Source organism: Ciconia boyciana, chromosome 3 (assembly GCF_034638445.1).
Source record: "Ciconia boyciana chromosome 3, ASM3463844v1, whole genome shotgun sequence".
In the NCBI taxonomy this organism is placed as follows: domain Eukaryota; kingdom Metazoa; phylum Chordata; class Aves; order Ciconiiformes; family Ciconiidae; genus Ciconia; species Ciconia boyciana.
Genome location: NC_132936.1, coordinates 20,349,707 through 20,373,159, shown reverse-complemented (window position 1 = coordinate 20,373,159; position 23,453 = coordinate 20,349,707). Strand labels below are relative to the sequence as shown.

The following is a 23,453-nucleotide window of genomic DNA, read 5'->3' as shown; positions in this document are numbered from 1 at the left end:
GAATTAGACTGGATACCAGGGATGGATACCAGCACCAGGAAAAAGCAGTCATTTTACTTTACATTTGGAAACACAATTTTCTGTGACATATAAGTCAAAGAAATAAAACTTGTCACAGAGAGTAACTGCCATTTATTCCTGCAGCTGTACTTTAAAAATCCCCAAAGTTTATACTGAGGCCAGGACTCCCCAGTGTGCTGTACAAGAGGACACTCGAGTGCTGCTTCTGGGCAAGTGGCACACAAATCCCTGAAATGGTGAGGCACATGACATGGCACAGCATCCATGCAAGCCTACCCGATGATGTGTGTCTGACTATAGTTAAACTTTGCATTTGCTAGTAGCACCGATTTTTCAGCCAGGCTTATGAACTACTGCACAAAAGCCAGTACAGGCCAAATGGAGTCCTGTGTGGGCTTGCATTTTGTAAGCATGGGTTGTGCCTGCACCCTCTCCCACAAAGTAAGCCTCTGCTGGGTGTCTCATCCAGCTTCCAACCCAAGACCCTAAGGCAGGAAATACATGCCTTTTTTTACTCACCTTTTCCAACTTTTAAGATAAAAGCTAGTGCAGTTTCACTTCAAAATTGCAACTTCGTTTTCAGAAACACTTTTAAAGAAATAAAGCACCTAGAAATGGTTAAAAGTAATGCTGCTACAAAATGAGGAAAAGATTGTTGCCTGCTGAAGAAGGCCTGTGTCGTACACCCATAAGGAAGAACAGTGGGAAAGGTCAGTTATCTACCATCTGCTACCTTAGGAAAATATGCATAAGCCCAAGTTTTGTCTTCTTTCTACAGTTGTGTTTATTCAGGAAGCTGCAAGACAGGAGTTTGCATTGTATCTGGCTGAAATTGGCAGACAAGCTGCAACCGATGCAGAGCCCGTGCTCTCCTCCTCATCCATTAAGAGCTGGAGCAAGCAGTACATCTGCCCAGCTGACATAATTCATCATTGTAAAGAGCAAATTCATACCAAAAATGCTTCGGTGCCCATTGCCAAGGAGCTGCATGTCCTGCGTGATGGCAAGGCATTTACTGAAAACTGGATCAGCGTGTCTAAGCCTACTCTTCTCCATCTCACAGCTAAAGAAACCGAGGCACACAGTTAATGATTTGTCCTGTGTTACAGAACAAGTCAGTAGCAGCACAAGGAATAAAAGCTGATTAACAATTACAATAACACTGTTGTTCAATGTGTCCTTAATGTCAGCACAAGGAAAGAAAAAAAACCGTACCCAAGTCAAAGTAATTTTATTAATAACTCACAAGAACAAATTGCTACATTTTTCTGAGAGAAAACCACAGCTTTATGTACCAGGGCAGGACTTGGGAAGCTGCATACTAAAATGCCGATTATGCAAATTTATCTTATGAACATTTTTAGACAAGAGTGAAGCAGGGTTTATTTTCTTTAATTAAAAATAGAATCCTACATAGTTCATTAGCATGTATTCAGAGCAGAATGAATATTAATGTAGCCCACCTCTCCCAATTCTACCTGCCAGAAGTATCAAGGAAAAAAAGGTTATAAAATGGATTCCTGAGCACCTGTAAATGCAACTAGCTAATGTCACTGCAAGGCTGCTGGCATCTTTGAAAGGTCACAGAGATCAGGAAAACCTTTTTGACCAGAAAAAGGTAAATGATACTGCCACCTTCAAAAAGGCGAGAAAGAGGATCTGGAGAACTACAGGCTGGCCAGCCTCACTTCAGTCCCCAGGAAAATTACAGAATACGCCGATATGGAAGCCGTTCCAGGCACGTGAAATACCAGGTGACAGGGAACAACCAGTCAATGCCAATTTACCAAGGGCACATTCTGCCTGACCATCCTGACTGCCATCTAGGAGGCAACGACTGGCTCTGCGGTGGAGGGGAAACAGCGGATGTAATTCACCTTGATGACAGCAAGGCTTTCAACAGTGTGTCCCACAGTAGCCTTGTAGCCAGACTGAAGATATGAACTACAAGGTGGATGAAAAACTTCTGGACCATGGGGCTCAAAACAGTCAGTGATTCAAGTCTAACTGTCAGGTGGTTACACGTGACATTCCTCAGTAGTCAAAACAAGGACAAAATGTGTTGAACATCTTCCTTAACAACTTGGGGTGCAGAGAGCCCAGCTAAGGACACTGCTTTGTCTAGCCTGGAGAGAAGAAGGCTGAGAGGAGACCTAACTAGTTCTCCACAGTCCCCTTCTGTAGTGGGAAAGACAGAGCCAGACTCTTCTCAGGCACTGAATGAAAGGGCAAGAGGCAACAATCACAAGCTGCGACCAGGGAGCTGGCCATGAAGAACAAACGCTTGCCCACAAGAGCAGCTAAATGCTGGAATGGGCACCCAGACGGGCTGTGGAACCTCCACCACCGGAGGTTTCCAAACCTCAAGGTCTTGAGCAACTTGGTCTAGCTTTAGAGTTGGCCTGGTACTTCACAGGGGGTTGGACTAGGTGACCTCCAAATGACCTTTCAACATAAATTTTTCTATGATTCTGTGATTCTAAGTGTATATGTAAATAGAAGCAGTCTAATCAGTGAAAAGCTGCCAGTCACATTTATTCTGACAGGGCTTCAGGCTGTTCCATGTGTCAGGTCTCAGACACCATTACTGTACTTCTTCAGCCAAAAACTTCATATACTGTTTCCGAGCAGGAAAATCATCAGCCGGCCTGTTGTATGCTGTCCAGACAGGTTCTCCAACGAAGAGCCTCATTGCCTTCACATAATTCTGTCAAAGAACAGGAATTCACAAGTAATTTAAGAGCTCCTTTCCATGGGATCTTAATTCTGAAGTTAATGGTTTCATTTGCACTACTGCAGCAATTTTCGAAACCAGTTCAAGATGGAATGAAAGCTTCATGTGTTCCAGAAAATTGTACCACTATGCTGCTGTTCCTGCCCCCAGCTACTGCGGTGGGAGATTTTGCACCTATGCAGTGATACATTGTGTCACACCAGCACCTCCAGCTCGGGGCAGAGATGGTGCTTCTCCCTGTTTCAAAGAAACAAAAAAAAATCCTGTCTTATGCAAATCATTTTGCGCTGGATCCACAATAGTGAGCAATGCAGCATCTAAATCCTATTTGCTTAGTTAAACAACAGGAATCAAAATACCCAAGATGGCTACACAATGACAGGAATACCAGAGGCTTCAAAGTGACAGCCATAAAAGCTGAATGGGGAGTGCATAAACTAGCCAAAAAATAATGCTATGGGAAGTGAAAAGTCTCCAGATTCCAAAAGGAAAAGGAACAGCCCCAGCCACCAGCTAACCAAAAGTATGCCAGGTGCGAGGTACAGCTGTGGCAGCAGAAAATGGCATTTTACATCCCACAGAAGTGCTCCAACCACCGAGTTATGGGGAACTCTCCTCTCCTCTTCTGTCCACTACGCTACAGGTTTACACCCTACCTATTTTGTAAACACCGTTAAGTGCTTATCTTGCACGCAGGAGCTCAGCATCATCAAGAATAAAATTAGGTACCTAAAGAACTTAGCTGCAAAATGCAAAGTTGTAGAAGCACCTAAAGAATTTACTTTGAAGATGTCACTTCTGGACTAAAGTTCCTGAAGTGGACAAACATTTAAGACTTCTTGCAGATTCAAGCCATAACCCCTGACATTTTGTCTATATAAAGAAAAAGCCTTAAACTAGCAATTGTGGCTGATTCACTGTGGATCTCAAAGTGCAGACACGAAAAGTCGGGTTTTTCACCAAAGTAGCATATCCCTTTTTTACACATACGATAACTGTTATCTGGACAGCTGATTCAAAATTATACCATTCTCATGACTATGCCAGAGATGGGATTTTGCCACACAGGAGACAGCACACATTTCCCCATTTTCCAGGGGTAATGCTGAGATTACAAACATATTTATAAAAGCCCACAAGTAAAGGCGCACACATAGGACTACGTGTGCCAATCTCACAATCCCATGGCCAAAAATACACTCTGAAAGCAGGTCACCTCCTGTGAAGCCAGCATCCAGTCTGGCACACGCTAGCTGCCAGTAGTGGCTTTGGACCCTTAAATCCCTCTTTCCCTGAAGGTGAATTTAGCACTTATGAAAAATATCACTACTGGACACAGATATGCTCTGTCTATCCCCATGAAGATACACAAGGCAACACAGAAGGATCCACCTACACCATCTCCACCTCAACTGACAGCAGGGGCAATTGTGGGAGGGACAGCCGCAGGGCCTGGCTCTCACGCCGCTGTCACAGAAGATATGCTATGGGTATCACGTGGCAATGACTTGCAGTTACAGCTGACGAGAGGAAGCTGGATTTGTGACCTGGAGATGAAAGGTTCAGATGCTGTGAATTATTTAGTATTTTTCAAATTCCTACTTCATATTTAATATGTTTTGCTAATGAACTGCAAGTCTCAGGGCATGTAGTTACTAATGTGATATATACTCGCATGGATTTGTCATCAAAATTTACAGTAATCTATAACAACATACATTCTCATCCAGTGTAAATCGGTGATATATGCCGGCAGGGAGGGTTATCATGTCTCCTTTTTCCATGGAAATCCGGATCCATTTGTCATCCTTGTCTCGAACATCAAAATAGCCAGATCCATCTAAGATGTAGCGAATTTCATCGTCTAGATGTAAATGTTCTTCATAAAACGTTTTTATCTAGGAATAGCAAGTATCTCTTAAAACTACTGAATACAGAAAAACTGCAAAGAAATCTGGTAGAAACATGTGGCAAAGCAGACAAAGGCTTTCAGAGGATAACTGCGCAGTGATTTAACTAACAGATGAGACCAACATGGTTAAAATGGCCAATCCAGCCAGACAGACCCTGTCTCAGGACACTTCTAAGTAGGCTGCTACATTTCCTTTGGAAGAGAGGAATTTCTCTGACAAGAAACAGCAGCTATAGCTGCACATAACCAGTCTCTGAATAACAGTAATGCTTACACCCGTTTGATAGGCAGGTAAAGCTTCCCACCACAGGATTTGGTCCTCGCAGTTGTTCAGTTTGATGATTTTCTGCCTTTTTTTTCCCTGACATGCAAAAATAAAACAGAGCTACAGATTATCCCCCCTCTTTTACACTGGTGTAGGGTTGAATTAGCCCCACAGGCTACTACAACTCTATGTGAAAATGCAGTTATTGCCAAACATGGCCCATCTATGGCAATCTGACGCAAAGAGCGTGTCACGCCTGCCCCCACACAGTGAGCCCCAGCTGTAGGCTCTCTCCTCCCAGGCAGCAGCAGCAACATTCTCATTTTTTTCCAGAATGGTGAAACCTGAGCAGGTTAGACCTGAGCAGCTGAGTGCAACGCCAGGTACTATCACCTGCTCAGGCCTGGATGCTGTTGGGCCACACTAGCGCAGGTGTCCCTTAGCCAGAACTGACCCAGCACAGCAAGATGAGCAAAAGTCCATATGCCCTGTCAATCACGGCCCATCTTTGTGTCAGGCAGAGCCCACTCAGGCAACCTGAGTTACTACCTAATTCACCTTCTTATCAATTTAAAAACCAGTATTTAAAAACCATATACAAAAACCAGGGCTTAAAACAAACTGGTAAATGGAAATTTAATGAAAATATGGAAGTGCCACGGGGTTGCAGGTCAGAGCAGCACACCAGCACCCGGAGGCCGGGAGGAGAAAGCTCCTTCTAAGGAGGCTCATCTGAGAGCCTGGCACCATTTGCATTCAGCTGTTATGAAACAGCCAAGGTACCAGCTTCCCAAGGTAAAAAAACGTTTTGTATGGGGAATGTGTCCCTCCGATTCCACAAGGTTAACATTCACTTTGAAAAGACGTATTTTGCAAGCAGCCATTAGGATGTTCCAGCTTTTGAAGCGTATGTCCAGCTGGCAACTGCCTGCCTTCATCCCGGGAAGGCTCTCTGAGGACAGGTCAGCATCAGCAGGGCTCTGCTGGTAGGAATCTTAGTTTTGAAATGACACAGTGATGGAAACTATCCTTAAAACCTTGGAAGGCAATCTACAGAAGCAAAAGGCCTCTGCTATTTTTAAAATAATATCAAAACTGCTTTTTTTAATGTTAAGGACTTCAGTACAGGATGTATTTTTAATGTTAAGGACTTCAGTACAGGATGTATTTTACACATGGAAACCTCATCTTTGTGCCCCTGCTCAGGGTGTGCAGGTGTTGAGAAGCCGGCTGCACACTCTAGCGGTAGACTTCAGCCTGCAGACCCTCATTCAAAGCAAAGACTTGCATACCTTTTCCTCATAATTTGGAAGCTTGTCTTTATGTATGGTTACTATGTCCATCCAAGAATAATTTTCTGCTCTCCGAATCTCCTTCAGACATGGATCAGTCTCATAGTTATCAGCATCCAACTAAAAATTAGTCAGGAGAAAAAAAATAAACGTATTCAGACACAATTGCTTCAGATGCGATTGAGGACACTAACATGGAAAAACCCGAGTTGTCAGGAGTGTCGGCGGAGGGGCAGGTCACTCCCGGGGTAGCTGTTAGCTGCCATAGGTACAGAAGGTGTGCCGGCCTCGCCGCATCTGCCTGCACCCGGCCCACCCCCGCAGGGACACGGCCCGGGGCCCCTCCTGCGGCCTCCCCCTCTCCCGGGCTCGGCAGCGCCGGCAGGCACGGACACGGCCGGCACCTGCCGCCAAGCTCCTTGGCCGAGCACCACCCCGGGCCTGCTCCCCGCCCGCAGGGCTCTCCCCGTCCCGGCGGGTGTCGGGGCAGGCCTGAGGCGCCGCCGCCTCCAGGCCCCCGCTCGGCCCCTGTCAGCGCCGGGCCGCCCGCGGCGGCTCCCCCCGCCCCGCCGCACTTACCTTGCGGTAGACGACGCCGAGGCGGCGCAGCTGCTCCAGGCTGACGGCGCGGTTGGGCCGCAGGCGGTGGGGCGCCCGCTGGTCCCCCTGGGACTCGTCCATGTACCAGGCCTCCACCATCCCGCGCCGGGCGCCCCGCTCCGCTGGGCCGGGCTGGGCGGGAGCGGCCCGCCCCGGCGGGGCTGGAGGGGCCGGAATCGGCCCCGCACAGCCAGCCTATGGGGAGAGCCTTGCACGGGCGCCATTTGCAACTCAAAATACGCCGAACGGGGTGCACTGCATAGCAGGCGCAGCTGTTACTTTAGTGTACAGCTTTCGGCCCAACGGCACAGGCGATGAGACTCTCCCTGCAAGAGATCTGCTGGGGCAAGGGGCTTCTCAGCCGCACAAGCCCCCTCGGGTAACGTGCTGCTTACAGCACACATCACGCCTAACTTCAACAGCAATTGTGTTCACATCTAGTCTGCCCGGGCAGTAATGATCTGACTGAATTTACCGGCAAGTCTCAGCCTCAAAGACCTGCATTGCAATCCCACAATATGGAGAAATAAAAAAAATAAATTAGGGAAAAAAAAAAAAAAGGAAAGAGCAGCAGTCAGACATGCTGCCCAGAAAGCTTGTGTTGTCTCCATCTGTGGAGATACATCCTGCACGACCTGCTCGAGCTGTGGTGGACAGCCTCCGCAGTTCTGCAATTCTATACAGTTCTGTGATTCTATGTGGTAAATAAATCAACAGCCAGCTAAACACAATGTAAAGATGGAGAAACAAATGAAAAAGAAACAATCCCTCCTTAAACGTTTTTCTTCCCAAAAAGAGTTTTGTACTTACCAAAATGTCTTGCCTTAACCAGTATTTCTCATTCTTGGAAATGTTACCAGATCCCTTTAATATCTAGTATTCAATGTAAGCACTACTGGCTATCGATTCTGGATAAAATTTAATTGCAAGTCCCGTAACGTTACAGGTAAGCTGGTCTAACACTGGTATTGCCCACATCTTTAGAAGCACATACAAATCCAGCCAGAAGTTCCATGCCTATCCACTGAATGTCATGGCTGCTAAATGCCAGTACCCTGAAGTACCTGAAGTAAATACCAATACTCCTGAAGTTTCAGTTCCCTGAGAGGAATGGCTCGAGTGGCCAACATCCTCTGTGGGTCCTCAAGCCCCTGTTAAGTCCTGTTGAGAAGTATTATTTGCTTTCCATCCTTTAATCAGCCTTAATCTTGTAACTTTCCTCTCAGCTTTCTTTTGTCCTGAATTTCCAGAGTAAGAGTGACAAACATTGGTATCAAATTAACATAAAACTCCTTCCTATTAGATTTCCTATTATAATCTACCTATTAGATTCAAGTAGTAAAGTTCCTTAAATTCAGTACCACACTGATGTTATGATCTACCCACCATTATCTACACTTTTTTTCCAAAGCTCCTGCTTCAAAAAAATACAGATTTCCATACAGTAAATAGGATCTACATGTTTAACTGGAGATGTGTGATAGGCAGATTATTAAATGCCACCTCTTCAGTACGTTATTTGTCACACTGTTCTGCCTGAACTAGAGATCTGATCAGGGATGATGGGGTGTTTTCCTTCAAGCCAAACTTCTACAATAAACAAACAGATGGATAAGTGTGTGCATATATAAAAAAGAAGCAGAGGGGAAAATCTAATCTGTGCACTACCTTACCCCTAGATGAGCTTTACTGTGCAGTTTTGGATGGGAGAAAAATAAAAAACCCTCACTCGTCTATTGACTACTAGCTAGCCAGATTCCTCATTCTATCAATTCATGTGACTCTAAATACATAAGAGCTCATACTTGGCCTCAGTAAAGATATTATAATGCATGAGAACCATTAAGAAATCAAGCTTCAGCAGCTCTACCATTCTGTAGAGCAACTAAAATACAAAAACAATTCAGTGACTTCTAGCTTAGGCCCTATTATTCAATGGCATGAAGGTACCTGGCAAAGAAGTTGACAAAGATAATACACCAAACCTGTTTGCTCTTCCCCATATAGATGCATAGAAAATAAAACTATGTTGATTACTGGTAATTACTCTCTAATTCAAGTGCACATTAGCCATTCCACTAATCTCACCACTGACTGGAAAAAATGAAGTAAAACACTTGACATTCAGAAGCTCTGGAGAAAATGATCATCTTCCAGTTCCATTTCAGATAAAATGGCCAATTACTACCTTTGGGACAACACTGAAGAGGAACTAACAATGCTAATGAGAACCACTATGCATAAAAAATTACTTAATGGAAACAGGAAGCCAGAAACAAAGAGCTTGGACATTAAGCAGCTAGAGAGAGAACAGTAAAAATTAATTGTTCAAGTTTCCTTGTGACCTGGCTTTTTAGTTTGTTCATGCTACCTTGCAAAGTAAGTAACATTATAAAGAAATCTACAGGTGCTGTAACTGATGATACTGTGAGGCACAGGTGGGTGTTACAAGCCCATCTGTAGAGCCATTTTTGCTAGTACCAGAATGCCAAAGCATATTAACAGACATCTCAGTGTTAGGTCACTGACCTCTTACCAAAACAACCAACCCCAAAGTCCGTCCGCCCCCAACTATTTTGGGCTGTTAATATATACCTCTGTACAAAAAATTAATTTATTTCACTAAGAGGAAGATACAGAACACTTAGGATAAAGATCTAATATTACTTCTTCAGAGGTCTGTCTTTACGGTGAATTCAGAAGTCTACAAGACAGCTAAAAACACTGACCACGGCCCTTCAGTAAGATGGAGAAAAAGCAAACACTATATCATCAACTAAATATTGACTTGATTGTAAAACAAACAGTACAGAAGAAAGTGTGGGGTTTTTTTCTCCCCAGAAGTTGGTATATGTTTAACATTTCAGGCCAGAAAGAAGTACAGTTCAAAGTTCAACTCCAAAACAATTACAGCAGTTCAAGTTGTCACTGTGATGTTAGTCCTTTTCCTCCCCCTGCAACAGTCTCTAGTGCCAGTATGTCAGCACTTTTGTTTACTAGCTCCTTCTCTTGCTAGTCTATCAGCTTCTTCATTTCCTTGGAAGCCAGCATGACCGGGAATATGCATCTGTTAGGACAAAAGTACAGGAGCGTTAGACATGCAAGAAATCAAGAAAAAAGCACATACGTGAAATCTGATCACGCAACAACACCCTTTAATTCATAGTACAGTAGCACCTCCTTAGAGGCCCTCTCCTCACATTTAGTCCTCATGCGTTCTTCCCAGGATTGTTCATGGTCTCCCTTCCTCTAGGAAAGTCTTGCCAAATTGTGAAAATCATCTTTATAGGAAGTAGTGAACTAGATAAGGACCACCTAACCTAGCCTGTAAGAAATGCAGACAACAGCTCCAACTCAAAATTTCCACTTTCAGAGGAGAGAGAAAAACCTACCCGCATTCAGTGCTTAAACCAAGTTCATCTTTTCCCAGAAAGCCAGAGACCTCTATGCCACTAACAGCCTCAGTGGTTACAGCACTCACTTAGGATACAGAAACAGGGTATGAAAAGAATCTCTCAATTTTCAGATGTCTTAACTGTCCATCCGTCACTTAGGAGCTGAAAACAGTTTCAACCCAGTTTCAGCCCCCCCTTGTCAGAAGTAAGGCTGGAGGAGTGTGGGGGAGGAAAGAGAGGAAGAAAATCAAGCTTGTATTTGACAAGATCCGAGAGGGGACAAGCATGAAGCATGTGTGAGATGGTATTCGGTTTACATGGCAAGATTTTGGTACCAAGTGGGCGACTGCAGGGGTGGCCTCTGTGAGTAGACACCAGGGGCCGCCCCTGCATCAGAGAGAGACAGTTCCAGCCAGCTCCAAAATGGACCCACTGCAGGACACAGCTGAGCCCATCAGCACAGCTGGTGGCTCCTCTGTGACAACATATTTCAGAAAGGGTAAAAATGCTACACAGCAGCCAGAGAGAGGAATGAGAATGTGAGAGCAACAACTCCACAGACACCAAGGTCAGTGAAGAAGGAGGGGGAGGAGGTGCTCAAGCAGAGATTCCCCTGCAGCCCATGGTGAAGGCCATGGTGAGGCAGGCTGTCCCCTGCAGCCCATGGAGGTCCACGGTGGAGCAGATATCCACCTGCAACCCATGGAGGACCCCACACCTCAGCAGGCAGATTAAAGTGTATGCATACATTGCTCCTCCTGAAATAAAAATCCTCCCAAGTTTAAGAGATTCAGGTGTAAGAAGTATGCATAATGCAACAGGTTTTTTTATTACATAAAATACTCTAAGGACAGCTGAGCTTTGGTCTTAGTTTTACATTTTTACACTTTCTTCTCCTCAATAGACAACAGGAGTAGTTATATAAAAAACAGACAGCCTTTAAATTGGAGTCATCAACACTGGTACACAGAACAACATGAATGGAAGAATATCTGCAATAGATTTCCCATAGAAAAAGTGCACATTAAAGATCTAAGTCATCCTGTTTTCTACAGAGCAGACAGAAACCCAATAAATATGCCAATAGCAGCCACTAAGTCAGTGGTACAGAGATTTATTCTAGAATCAGTAGTCTTATACCACAATTAGAGTAAAATTTAGAAGGAGGGGAGAGAAGATATCCCCTACAATGTTTAGCACTGATGTTAGAGGTTACAGAAAAATACATTTTACCAGGACTATCTGTATAGAAGTTGTTTTACTTCTTTACTGGAGAGTGAAACAATTTAAAAGCTAAAAATGGGTATTTTAAAGACCTTTCTGTGCCCAGTTTTCTTGGAAAAAACATAGTTAAGGTACAGAAAACTAGGGTTAGTTTATTAGGGGTTATACTCTTAGCTTTCCCAGTTTAAAGGCACTCATGTAACTGAGTTACACCAATGAACCAGCATCTTAAGCGTTCTGAAAAGCAAATCCAGAAATTCAGCTGTGACTCAGAAAGACACACTTATGTTTTAAGCTTAAATTTCCAGGAACAGCAATTTCATCTACTAACAGTACTAACAAACTAAAAATCATTATTGCAGGCATTTTCTAAGTAGTAACAAGAGACAGAAGACAAATATAAACATGCATTTTAATAAAATAAATACAAGTTCCAAGAGCATAGGTTATGTTGCTTACTTGCTTTAAATAAAACAACCAGCTTCTCTTATTTATGGTTTTACTTATGGATGTACAATATTATGCTCTATAAAATTCTTAGTTATGGTCATACTTGTAAGTTTTTACAAGAAGCTTGTTTAAGATGTCATTAAGAATAAGAAATTAGGTGCTTACCCACTGAATTTCTATGCCTTTTGATAGATTATCAAGTCTTTCAAAATCTTCTTTATTTATTACACTTCCTCCTGAACTTGTTCTCCAGCCATTTGTTTTCCAGTTGTCAACCCAGCTTGTAATACCTATGCAAAGGGAGCATTACCATAAAAATGCTATTAAAGAAGCCAGAAAGGATCAAGATGGAGCAAACAGCCTTTTAACACAACATTAACTCCATACAAAGTCTCAGGCAAAGACACTGGAGATAGAAGATATTTTTGTTTGGTTCTCTACTACTGTCTTTCAGGATTATATTTTTCCATTATTACTTGAATTACCTGACCATGTTTTCCCAAACAGATATTTAATTTAAAGACTACAATCTTACATAAGCATTACACACAAAATTACAACGTGAACGTCAATAAACTGAAGCTAAGGATTTGCTTGATGGTATAGTAAGCTAGAACAGATCTACAGCTTTATTTGTTTTGAGAAATTGAGGAGACACACATGCATAGAGGAAAAAAAAATGGCCACGTCTTATGGCTTCTGCACACTAAACAGCATCCTTCAGAGAAGGGCCACATAAGCAGATTTCTACAGAACCAGATTTAACATTCCAGCCATCCCTTGCTGGCCAGAAAATTTACTATATTACTTCTTAAATAACGATATTTTTTTTTTTTTAAATATCTTTGCTGGTCTTGACAATGTAAGACATCCCTACTGCTTTCATGACAAACAGACCTGAGCCAAATAGAGAATCACCAAACCTAAAAACCAAACCACATCCATTTGTACTTAACCGCAAGCCTCCTTCTCCGGCATTTTAACTCATAGACACATTTACAAAATAACTTTGATTAAACAAGAGTGGAACCTGCACCTCAGTGACCCAAAATGCAAGAGCAAACTGCAAGCAAAAACAGACTAAAACATCGCACATAAAAGATTCTTCTTTTCCTCCGTCATACTTAAGTCTCACACTTAACAGGAATTTTATCCAACACAGCACCTTTTCCTCCTTCGTAACACCAGTTTCACAGACAAGATGGTATAGACTTTTCTCCCACAAAGCAAAGAACTGCAAAGATGTTTCTTTGCGCCTTAATGCTTCGAACAACTTGCTTCTTGCAACAAATTATGCACTTGGACTCTATTGATCAGCAGGCAACACCCAGTCCTGACAAGTAGAGACTCTTCCTTTTACTCTTCCCTTTTTCAGAATGCTTCTGGCAGAGACTAAAAACAACTCACCAACAAGACGACAAAAAAAAAGAAACCCAAACAACAACAAAAAAAGCAACCCCCCCACACACACACATTCTGCTCCTATAGGAAATGCTATACCTAAATCTTTTGGGGAAAATAAGCTTCTCAAATGAGAGATTTACAAGATGATCCTTAGGGAGAAGCAATGGAAAATTCCTTTAAGTTGTTTCTTAGCATTTACCATCCCTTCCTCAACTTACAAACTGGAATCAGGAGGACAGAGCACAAGTCCTTGACACTTTTCACTTCTGGACAGAACCTCTTTCATGCACATGCAAGCTAACAGAATTTGAAACAAGCAGCAAGTGACAGCTCTAGCAAATCCTTCCATGACTAGCAGTCACTTGTTCCTACTCAGTAGCTTTCTGTCCTTTCTAGGGTATTGCTACTCAAGGTGACATCAGAGTTTTTCAAGCTAAATTTTGCTTTACTTCTAAACACAAGCCACCTGAAAAAGGAAAAAAACTGATGCTCTTCTTTCATACTCCTCCACTTTCAGAAATCCGGGGGGGCTTCTGGAAAGCAGAACAACTTATTTGGAGGAAAAGATATACTGATTTTTAACATACAAAGCATTTATTTGCTGTATTAATAACAAGCAACGAAACAGATAATTACTGTCAGTGTTAGCGCTAAAGTATAGGGAGTTATGCTAAGAACAAGACACTCACACTCCTCCCTCCCCCCAAAAAAACCCCAAAGTGTGAAAACGCAACATTTAATTTTCAAAAGTTGCAGTAAGTTTTTGTTTAATGTTATTTAAAAAAAAAAAAAAAGAAGAAAAACAAAACCTCCAAATTGATCTGGAAACAGCAAACACATGTACTCCCTTTGTAAAAATGTGAAATACAAAGAAAAAATACTTATGCAGTTCCAAATTATCACTGGAGTAAAATCTGAAGATCTCAGAGAAAGAGGAAGAAGTTTTATGTAGAAATTAAGTCTTACTGGCTGCTTCAGATGGTATTTATAGGGAATAAAATTAAATTTTCCAAATCTTTGGATGAAGGTGAAACTTTAAATACATATTCTGAGCATATATCATCTCTGGCTAGTCTTCCAGTGTAGACTACACTTCCAAGCTTTCAGGCTACATGTAAAAAGCAAGGATACTTGAACGTACTTCAGATGTGTGTATTAAGACAGCCTCTCTAATCCAAGCAAAACAAAACAGAAAACCTACACAGGGCTACTACTCCAACTTCTGAGTACTTTCCCAAGTACATCCTTAACAGGGTATACATGAACATTTTTTCTAGACTTGGTGTCATACCAAATGCCTTAAGACAAAAATCCTGTAGAGTAAAGGCTGACAGAAGTAGCTAACAGGCCCTTTACCTCTACTTGTATTTCATGCAGTTAGCAGGTGATCCCTACAATATTCTGAAGTTTTTCCCCAAGCAGTCATGAGTACTGAAATAAGTTATGCATTCTCTTTCTTATACCCCTCTCCCCAGGGCTCAGTATGTTCTGTGGGCCTTATATAATGAAATAGTGTGCAGTGTCTCTGCAGACATCAGGAAGAATAAGAATCAGGAAAACTAAAATCATTAACTTACCATTAATAGTGAACTTGCTATCAGTGTAGATAATTAGTTTCTTGATGTTTTGACTCTTTGCTTGCTCTATTGCTTTGCAGGCAGCCTTAAGAACATTTCAATAGAATCACAGTTCAGAACAGGATTTTGAACACATGCAATTAAAATACCAGCAGAGTACCTGATGCTAACACAGAACTACAAAGAATATTACTGTAACCTGTCCATCAATGAGTAACAACATGCTTTAGAGCAGAGGTTCCCAAAATTATGCATGCTGACAACCACTTAATGAATCAGGCGAACAGGGAGCCACTTAAGTTTCACTGACAAAAAAAACCCAAAACATTCTGGTGTTCAACTCTGTACTGAAGGAGTAGCTCTCTGCCCAATTTTCTAACTATCAAAGCCTGTATCAACTGCACACCAAGTTTTAGACATTTTCTCTGTAACTTTGAGGAGGAAGGATTCATACCAGTTCCAACAGTCTGGAACCCCTAAAAGCTTTTTGTTTTGTTGGGGTTTTTTGGTGTTACAAAATATAATAAGAGGGAGAAGTGGCTGGGTCTCAATGTAGAGTTGAAAAGCTCTTTAGTGATAAGTTTGACCTCTGGCACACCACCATCACCTCTGCTTGTCCCTCACTAAAATGAGCTTCCTGTAGTTTTTAAGCAGATCAACTCCCCATTTCATTTCATCTCCAAACACACACTGCAGGACAGCAGCAGTACCAGAATTAAGATCAGGTGACAAGGGAAGACTAAATCCACTGTTGCCAACAGAAGTTTACTTCAGAAGTAACAGAAGTTACTCCCGAGAGCCTAAAATTGTTTATTATATTTATCTGAGGAATATGTTACTCTGATCCTATCACAATAGGAAGCTGATTCTCCTCTTAACCACTGCCGAGCAGCCCTCACCCCAAGGTCTGAGATATACACATTAAAAATGCAAAGGATACTATACAGATTTGAGAACCAGGCTTTCCTAATACAAGGCTGTTTTAAATAGCTGTTCTTGGCCTGATGATATCTGGGAATTCTCAGGGTGAATTACCTTGTTCAAAACCAATAAACCTCAATAAAACTGGAAGAGAACGATTTGTTTCAAGTTATAAGTCCTGATATTTTGTGTTCTTCCCTCACAGCTCCATAACTGGTTTCTGAAGGCCAGAGTTGAAATAGTCATGAGCACGCTACTGCAGTCTAACATGCAGAAGCATTGTAGGACATTTACTACTTACATGTATTTCTGCTCTTTGATTGGTCTGCCGTCCAGGAAGTCTTTCACTGGTATTTCTGTGTCCAAGGTATGAATAGTAGATTAGTTACCCCCAAATATTCAGAATGGTGTATAATTAATATATGTTAGAAAAATAAATACAAGAGCTACTTTTCCTTTTATAAAGCAGGACGAATAGATATTCTAGCTCTAACTTCCACCTGCATAGTGCAGCCTGCATATTTGGACCCACCATCAATATGCAATTACATTTGCTGTCTTCTGTGTGTACCTACACCTATTTTAAAACTTTCTGCATCACTTGAATTATAGCTTCAGCCCCTAAAAATATTATTTCCAGCTGATTTTCCCCACATTCTTACCTCCCAGAGAAGCTGATTTCTCTTTTCCCCCTAGTCTCATAGCACTGTCATTATGAGTCTCAACGGCAGGGTTTCATATTCAAAAGGAGGCTGGTATTGTAAATCACACACAAAACAAGTAGTATTAAAAAAAAAAAAAAAAAGAATCCATCTAGCTAATCTAGCTACTTACAAAGGATGGCCTGGTCCCCAGTAGACACCTATTCCAGCACGTGCCCTATTACGTCCATTACCTGAGCAACAACCATCTGTATAAACGACTGCAAAGTCACCTACAAAAGAATTACCAAAAGCAGAAGTTCAAGCACTCCTTCAAGGACGTAGACTCTTTAAGCAAAAAGAAATGTCTGCCAGCAGATTAATCCCCAAAACTTCCCTCCCCAGAGAGCCCTTCAAAAAGTGAACTACAGATGCCATGTAAATCAGTAATGCAGAACACCAGAAGTCCCACTGCAGCTTCACACCCTCACTGGTGTCAAATTAGTCAGCCTCAAGAAGCACCTCTGCCCCAAGTTCCATATTCTCACTACAGTTCCTGTCTTCTTCAGTCAACTTTAAAACTTCTCAGCCACATCTGTATATTTATATGTGTGTCTGGATTACAGACTATATAAAATCACCCCTATAATGATCAGATTAAGCTATATGTTCATACCAGTTAAAGCCAATTAAAATCACACTGAAAGACAATGCGAACAAATACATCATGACTCACATTTCCATTTTAAAAAGAAACAATGTTATACTAGGCCTGATGCTGCCACACACAAACCTCCCTAAAAGCTTTCTAATAGTTACACTTGTTACTTATGAAAGAGTGCAAAGAAATGAAAAGAATTACAGGAATAATGAAAGACCTCACCCATATATGAAAATTTATCTTCACTGACTGTTGGCGCTGAGTATACTTCATCATGTTTTACACGCTTTGCAATGTGTTCTTCATTTGTAGATTGTTCATATGGCCTTTTGCACGTACTGCAACACAAGATGCTTATTTCTGGTTCCTCTCTCTGGCTACCATTTTCCTGTGTTACAGCTGGAGGACCCTGTGCCCCTTCCAAAAAAAAAAAAAAAAGAGAAAGAAAAAATTCAACTACGTACAAGATCAAATTTTATTTGAAATGACTGCTTCTAAAGACAACAGTTGTTACCACCTATTAGCAATACTAGTCTGTTAACTGACACCATCCCAAGCTATTACGCAAAAAATATTATAGTATACACCAGTCATTCTTGATCCTAGATCAAACTGAAGTGGAGACACACACGTAACGGCCCTTAAAACGGGCATGGTATAAGCAATGCTCTCCAAGCACCTACAGAATACTGTCATTGCACAGACACATCCATCGCTGTATCTGAGGGCAGGGTCGCCGCTGCACTTACCACCACGGCATTCCGTCAGGTACAAGACGTCCACTAGAGGACAAACAGAAGCTGCTACCCACGTTCAGCCAGAAGCCGCACCGTTTACACAGACGCCACGCAGAAGCCATGCGGGCTGCGTCAGTGCCAGGACGCGACGCGACGCGACGCGGCGCGGCCTCCCGCCCCCGCTTCCCCGGCGGGCCGCCCTCCTCTCCCGCCCGGGCGGAGGCGAGGCGGGAGGCGAGGGGAGGGGAGGACGAGCTACCTGCCGGCTCGGGCTGCTGCCGCCCCGGCAGGCCGGCGCGCACGAAGGCCCAGGCGTCCTTCTCGGTGGCGAACTTCTTGAAGCTGGCGGAGGGGAACTTGTTCACCTGCTCCTGACACTCCGCCCTGCAACACAGGGGGCGGGGGTGAGGCTGGCCCGGGGCCGGCCCGGCGGCGGCTCCCCGCGCTCCCCCGGCCGCGGCCCTTACCAGGTGCGGTAGACGCCCGTCCGCCGGCCCTTGCGCACCGCGTAGAACATGCTGTCGCCCTTGGAGACAAAACAGGAGTGACTGAGCACCGCCACCAGCCACCGCAACATGGCGCAGCCCCACCGCCATCCGCGCCCCCGCCCCGCGGCCCCCGCCCCGGCCACCACACCCCGCCGCAGCCGCAGCGCCGCCGCTCACGCCCCCGGCCCCTTCCTGCGCATGCGTGGCAGCCATCGAGGTAACGGGCCAGAGGGCGCGCTGAGGGCTTCCCTACGAGCCGCGAGAGAGGCCAAACTTACTGGAAAAGCCCAGGTGCTGGGGAGGTTTGCTTTTGTTTCCCCCCCATAATAATTGTATTTTAAAAGCCATCTAAACCAGCTTTTGTTTTCGGTGGGGCACGAGATCTATGAGATCACAGCAGTTTGCACAAACGCCTCATTCTGAAAGCCCCAGCTCAGAGATCACAGAATCTTCACTGACTATATGTGACTGATCACAGAGCTGTTAAAAGACAAATGAAATCTCACAGGTCCCCTCAGCTGAGGTTCTCCCCTGCCAGCCCAAGTAACGGTCCCGGTCCTGCGATGAGCTCCCGGCCTCTTGGTCCCTGACGAGCCATTAAAACGAATGGTGAAGTATGGAGTGGACGTACCCCACAACCTGCTGCACAGTGCCCACTTGTCCTTCTCGGCTTGACAAGCACCTGAGGAAGGATTGTCACTGAAAGATGGCACAAGCATCAACGTACTTAGTACGTCCAAAAGTCTAGAGCTGAAGAAGATCATTAAACTGTTTCTCACCCTGCTAATTAAATCAAGGGCTCCTGGTAAGCATGTTCCAGCTGAGCCCCATACTGTCATGGCCTCTGAAGTCGCAAGAACCACCTCATCCAAGCGGGTTAAAAGTTCAAACTGTTGCCAGCTACAACCTGCTGTCATGTATCCTTGTATTGGGAGCATCGTGTACTTGGAGACCAAAGCCAGGAGGTCTGGATGTGTGCCGAATTCAGTGCCTCGACTGAGCTTCCGATGAGATCAAAGTACAGAAGATGGGGGCACAGGTATGACTGCCTCCAGAAACAGCCCAACATATATACGCTGCTGCATTTTCAGCTGCTGGATTTCCCATGTAACTCTAATACGGATGTATTGCAACAAAGCCAACCTCAAGATGCCAGAGCGATAGAGCATTGTATTTGGATTTACAAGGGTGGCCTAGTAAAATGCCAAGAATGTGAAACACTGATGTTAATTTTGCCTTCCATTGCAAAAACAGCAAATGGGTTCAATGTTACTCTGCGTATCAGTTGGATGACACCTCTCTTTAAAAAAAAAAACAAAACTCAAAGAGCTTATGCATTTGGTCAGAAACAATTTGGTCAGCGTTGTATCAGAATATAATTACTGTATTTTTCTTGCTTCTTCCAACATATTCATGAGACTTCATATTACTCTTACTTACAAAATGCTTACGTCTGATTTTTCTGAGATCAAGATTATTTACATTAATTATCTCCGTAAAGGTCTCCACTGAGACTCTCAGGCTTTTCACTGCTTCCTGCCTGTGATATTTTTATTTTATTGCTCTTGGTTAGCTTTTCTTTTAATTATGGTTTTCTATAGCATATGGATTTCTTATTCCTTACAGGTTTACACATTTATATTACTCATGGTCTTCTTTGGGCAACACATACTAAAGGAGCAATGAGCAGTAAGTGATGGGGAAAGAAAAGACCTTCTGTTACACTCATTAATTCTCTGGTTGAACAGATTCATACATCCAATTTACATGCAAGGACTGAACAGTAAGTCTCCTGCTGTCATGACCAACATGCAGAGCTCAGATTCAAACCGAAAAAAAAAGATTTCTGTAGTCCACTGAGTACCATACACATTACTTTCATTGCTTTTTCTCCCAGCTGGTAAAACTGAGGCTGCATATGATCAGCCAGCCCTACCTTTACCGCTGCATCTCCATTGCTGATTTTTCCTCGCTGTTGTGCTGCAGTGGCAGGAGAGATGGATCTCTTTCCTCATGTCACAGCTGGCATTTTTATTACTGTGGCATTTAGCACTGCTAGGCTAAGCGATACCTGTGCTTGCTTCATGGTACTTGCTCTCTGGTTGCTGTAGCACTAGTGGATTTGTGGGGTTTTTCAGTCAGGCTGGGGCAGAGAGGACACTTCAGGTCCTGTAACTCACAGTTTTGTGAAGTGAGTGCGAAGACTCACCAAGAAGTGAACCATTTAGTCCCCACCTGCAAAGCTGAAGGGTCCAGTCACAAAAGCTCTCCGGATCTGAATAGAGAATAATGTAAATATATATGTGGACAGGACTTCAAGTGGGTTTCATAAATGATTTAGCACTTGTAATCACTGCCATAGTTACACATGGTAACCCTGTGCAGCCACCATAGAATAAGCTCATCAGATATACAAATCTAGCCAATTTTTGCCAAATCAAAGCTTGCACGAGCGCTTGTGGTACCACAGCTAAGGTATTGGAAATGAGCAGCTAAGGGAAAAGACAGGAGAGCAAGTCCCCTTGTTTTGGTGGAAACATGGTGGCACCATGTTGAATGAGAGTGTTCACTGAGCCATGGCCTGATAGTGAGTGTTCCCCTCAACACATTGCACTACAAATTCAGCTGTGTTTTACTGCCCCCCTTATTCAGCTTATAAGGGGTCCTGTGTTTCTTCCCCCCTCTAGGACCCAAACTTGTTTATTAATTTACTAACATATTTTCTTGGCAGCGATTTCTGTATTTGTAACAGATAGTCTGCAGAAAAAAATAGGACTTAATATATGTATACAAAAACCACACTCATCACTTAAGTAAGGGCATCTGTCTATAGGACATTTTTATCTAAACTCACTGTAAATGTTAGCTGATTACTTTGTCCCACATTAATGCATGTAATGTACACATTAGCTAAGCATTTTAATCTGCTTTGATAAATATTTTAGCTTGAAACATGTTTAACCATAATGTGGTTCCCCACATAAGCTTTTAAAGCAAAATTTGATGTGACCTGAATCAAGTGTTTCCTATTTAAAACTGAGCTTTTAGGTAGGTAGGTCACTAGGTAGTCACTTTATCTAGCATACCCTGCAAGTGTAAGTTATATTGCCATCTCATTACCTTGATTAAAAATATAAGACAGGAAAAGGAGGTGTTTTATCTTAGTTCTCAGAACTGAGATCTTGCAGAACAAAAAACTTGCCCGTACTTCAGTATAAAACTATGTGTCAGTGAAGCTGCAAAGTAGTAATCCCCTAGCATCATCACAATCTTCAGTCGACTCTTAGAGGAACAGCCTACCCATGAGCTTTGAAACTTCAGTGTGGTTATACAAGCCTCTTTCAGAGAAGTGAACTAGTAATAGACTCAGTTTTGCTTCTGATTCTAGAGTTAGCTATGACCCTGACAAGTCTTGCCCTCTGTCTCTGTTTCTTCCAGTTATTATATTAAATCATGTTATTCATAGCATCATGAGACCTTGTGCTATTGCTGTTGGGATACTTTTGTAACACACCTGACTTATTTATTCTTTCCATTTCTTCACCTCACCCATTCTGAGACTGCACGGTGTAAGAACCTTATTAATTATATCACTTTGTAATGACATAACTTCTTTTAAAGATCACATGTCCACAGTGATTCTTGAAAACCTGTCAGCTGCTTTGGATACCACTCATTATCGACTGGGTAAATCCCACATAGATCTCGACACTCTGCATCCTTCCCCTAATGTACAGTCGGTGTCAGAAAGGAAACATCTCTCTGCACCTTCTTTTCTCATTGCTCTTATGTAGCATCCTGGTCTATTCAGTAGCACTAATAGCATGGAGATGGGAAGCAGTAGGTAGTCACATTGCATCTTTATTTCTTCATTAGTGCTCTGAACAGTCCAATTTTGATCCATCTGCACACCACCTATTCTTTCTGCCTCTCATAATGGATTTCACAGTATAAACTGAATGTGGACTACTGGACTGCTGAGATGATTACTTGTTATCTTTCTTTTTTTACTCTTCAATCAGATCCTCATCACTGTTGTTTAGATAAATTCAATCTCTATAAATACTAATCCTGGGCATCAGTATGAGCTGGGCAGTTTTTCCCATTTTTTGAATTCATGCAAGGAAAGAAGAGTGACTTGGAAGAAAAATGGGAACTGAACAATCTGCTTTTCTGGCTATCATAAATTTAGCAAAAAGCCCACAAGTGTTAGAAAACATGACGGGCTGCCTTCTGCAGATGCTAATGTTGTTTAGGTTGGGGGGGGTGGGAGGGTGGTGTCCTTGTCAGTTTTTTGTTTACAACAGGAGCTTATTACTCCACTACTGGATTTTTTTTAAGTAACAGACTTTACACACACTATTACATAGTAATAGTGAATGTGGTATTACAAGCTAAAGTTGGCTGCTCTTAGGGTTATTCAGGGAATCTGAGCACAGAACCAGTGCTCTGAACGGCACTCCTGTGTCTAACCTCTCTGGACAGTGTGTGCCAAGAGCTGCATACCTGCCTCTGAGTGGGACTTTCCCTTGAGCAGGGAACCTGTCTAAATTGGCCAAGAGGCAAATGTCAACGTAGGGATTTTTTTATCAAGGCAAGGTTTTAGCTCCGCTTTGGATGCACAGCCAGGCACCTTCACCTGACTCAATATGCAAGTCACTTCTTTGCAAGTACAGCTTGTTCTTTGTATCAGCATGCAACTGAAGTGTTAATAGTGCTGCCTTTGTTAGATAATAACAGAATATATAATTAAGTGCTTCCAGTGATGAGAGAATACGTGGAGCCCAGGACCCTCATATCTTGAGTTAGTACCTGAACACCGCTGAAGACTCGTGTTATTTCTGGTCTAATGACAGTTTGGTAACTGATGGCTATGATATTGTCTCAGCAGAAGCAACTGAGAGATCATGTTTATAGAGGTACACAAAACACAACCCAGGTGTGGATCTAAGCTGGCACACGACTGTCTGTCCTCTCTGGTTGTCAGCACGCTCGCTGGCGTGGTTTTGACCTTGTCTCTCCAGCACAATGCCTTGCTACAGGTCAGGAGGGACCATGTGCCAAGACTGCTCCAGCAGGTCTCTTGTGCCTTGAAAGGGCTGAACATCACAGGTGAACTCTCGGCCCACTA

General features: G+C 43.0%; 2 protein-coding genes across 6 annotated transcripts; both read right to left on the bottom strand.

The window, feature by feature from the left end:
• Positions 1-1,236: 1,236 nt before the first annotated feature.
• Positions 1,237-6,988, bottom strand: ADI1 (acireductone dioxygenase 1). 4 transcript variants are annotated; one of them, XR_012041333.1, is made up of 5 exons: positions 6,804-6,987; positions 6,225-6,344; positions 4,474-4,653; positions 4,152-4,302; positions 1,237-2,728 (listed from the first exon to the last, which is right to left on the bottom strand). XR_012041333.1 is itself a non-coding variant. In XM_072855103.1 (4 exons), the coding sequence occupies exons 1-4, from the start codon at positions 6,921-6,923 to the stop codon at positions 2,606-2,608; spliced, it is 543 nt and encodes a 180-aa protein (XP_072711204.1). In that variant the 5' UTR covers positions 6,924-6,984; the 3' UTR covers positions 1,237-2,605. The 4 variants fall into 4 exon arrangements, 2 of the variants coding, with proteins under 2 accessions (XP_072711204.1, XP_072711206.1); XR_012041334.1 differs by lacking the exon at positions 1,237-2,728 and adding an exon at positions 2,735-2,992; XM_072855103.1 differs by lacking the exon at positions 4,152-4,302 and having other exon boundaries at positions 6,804-6,984.
• A 2,436-nt stretch (positions 6,989-9,424) lies between these two features.
• RNASEH1 (ribonuclease H1) lies at positions 9,425-18,516 on the bottom strand. Of its 2 annotated transcripts, XM_072855102.1 has the most exons (9): positions 18,471-18,516; positions 18,302-18,360; positions 18,094-18,218; positions 17,320-17,514; positions 16,630-16,729; positions 16,097-16,151; positions 14,875-14,959; positions 12,059-12,183; positions 9,425-9,891 (listed from the first exon to the last, which is right to left on the bottom strand). In XM_072855102.1, the coding sequence occupies exons 2-9, from the start codon at positions 18,349-18,351 to the stop codon at positions 9,805-9,807; spliced, it is 822 nt and encodes a 273-aa protein (XP_072711203.1). In that variant the 5' UTR covers positions 18,352-18,360; positions 18,471-18,516; the 3' UTR covers positions 9,425-9,804. The 2 variants fall into 2 exon arrangements, with proteins under 2 accessions (XP_072711203.1, XP_072711202.1); XM_072855101.1 differs by lacking the exon at positions 18,471-18,516 and having other exon boundaries at positions 18,302-18,461.
• Positions 18,517-23,453: the final 4,937 nt, after the last annotated feature.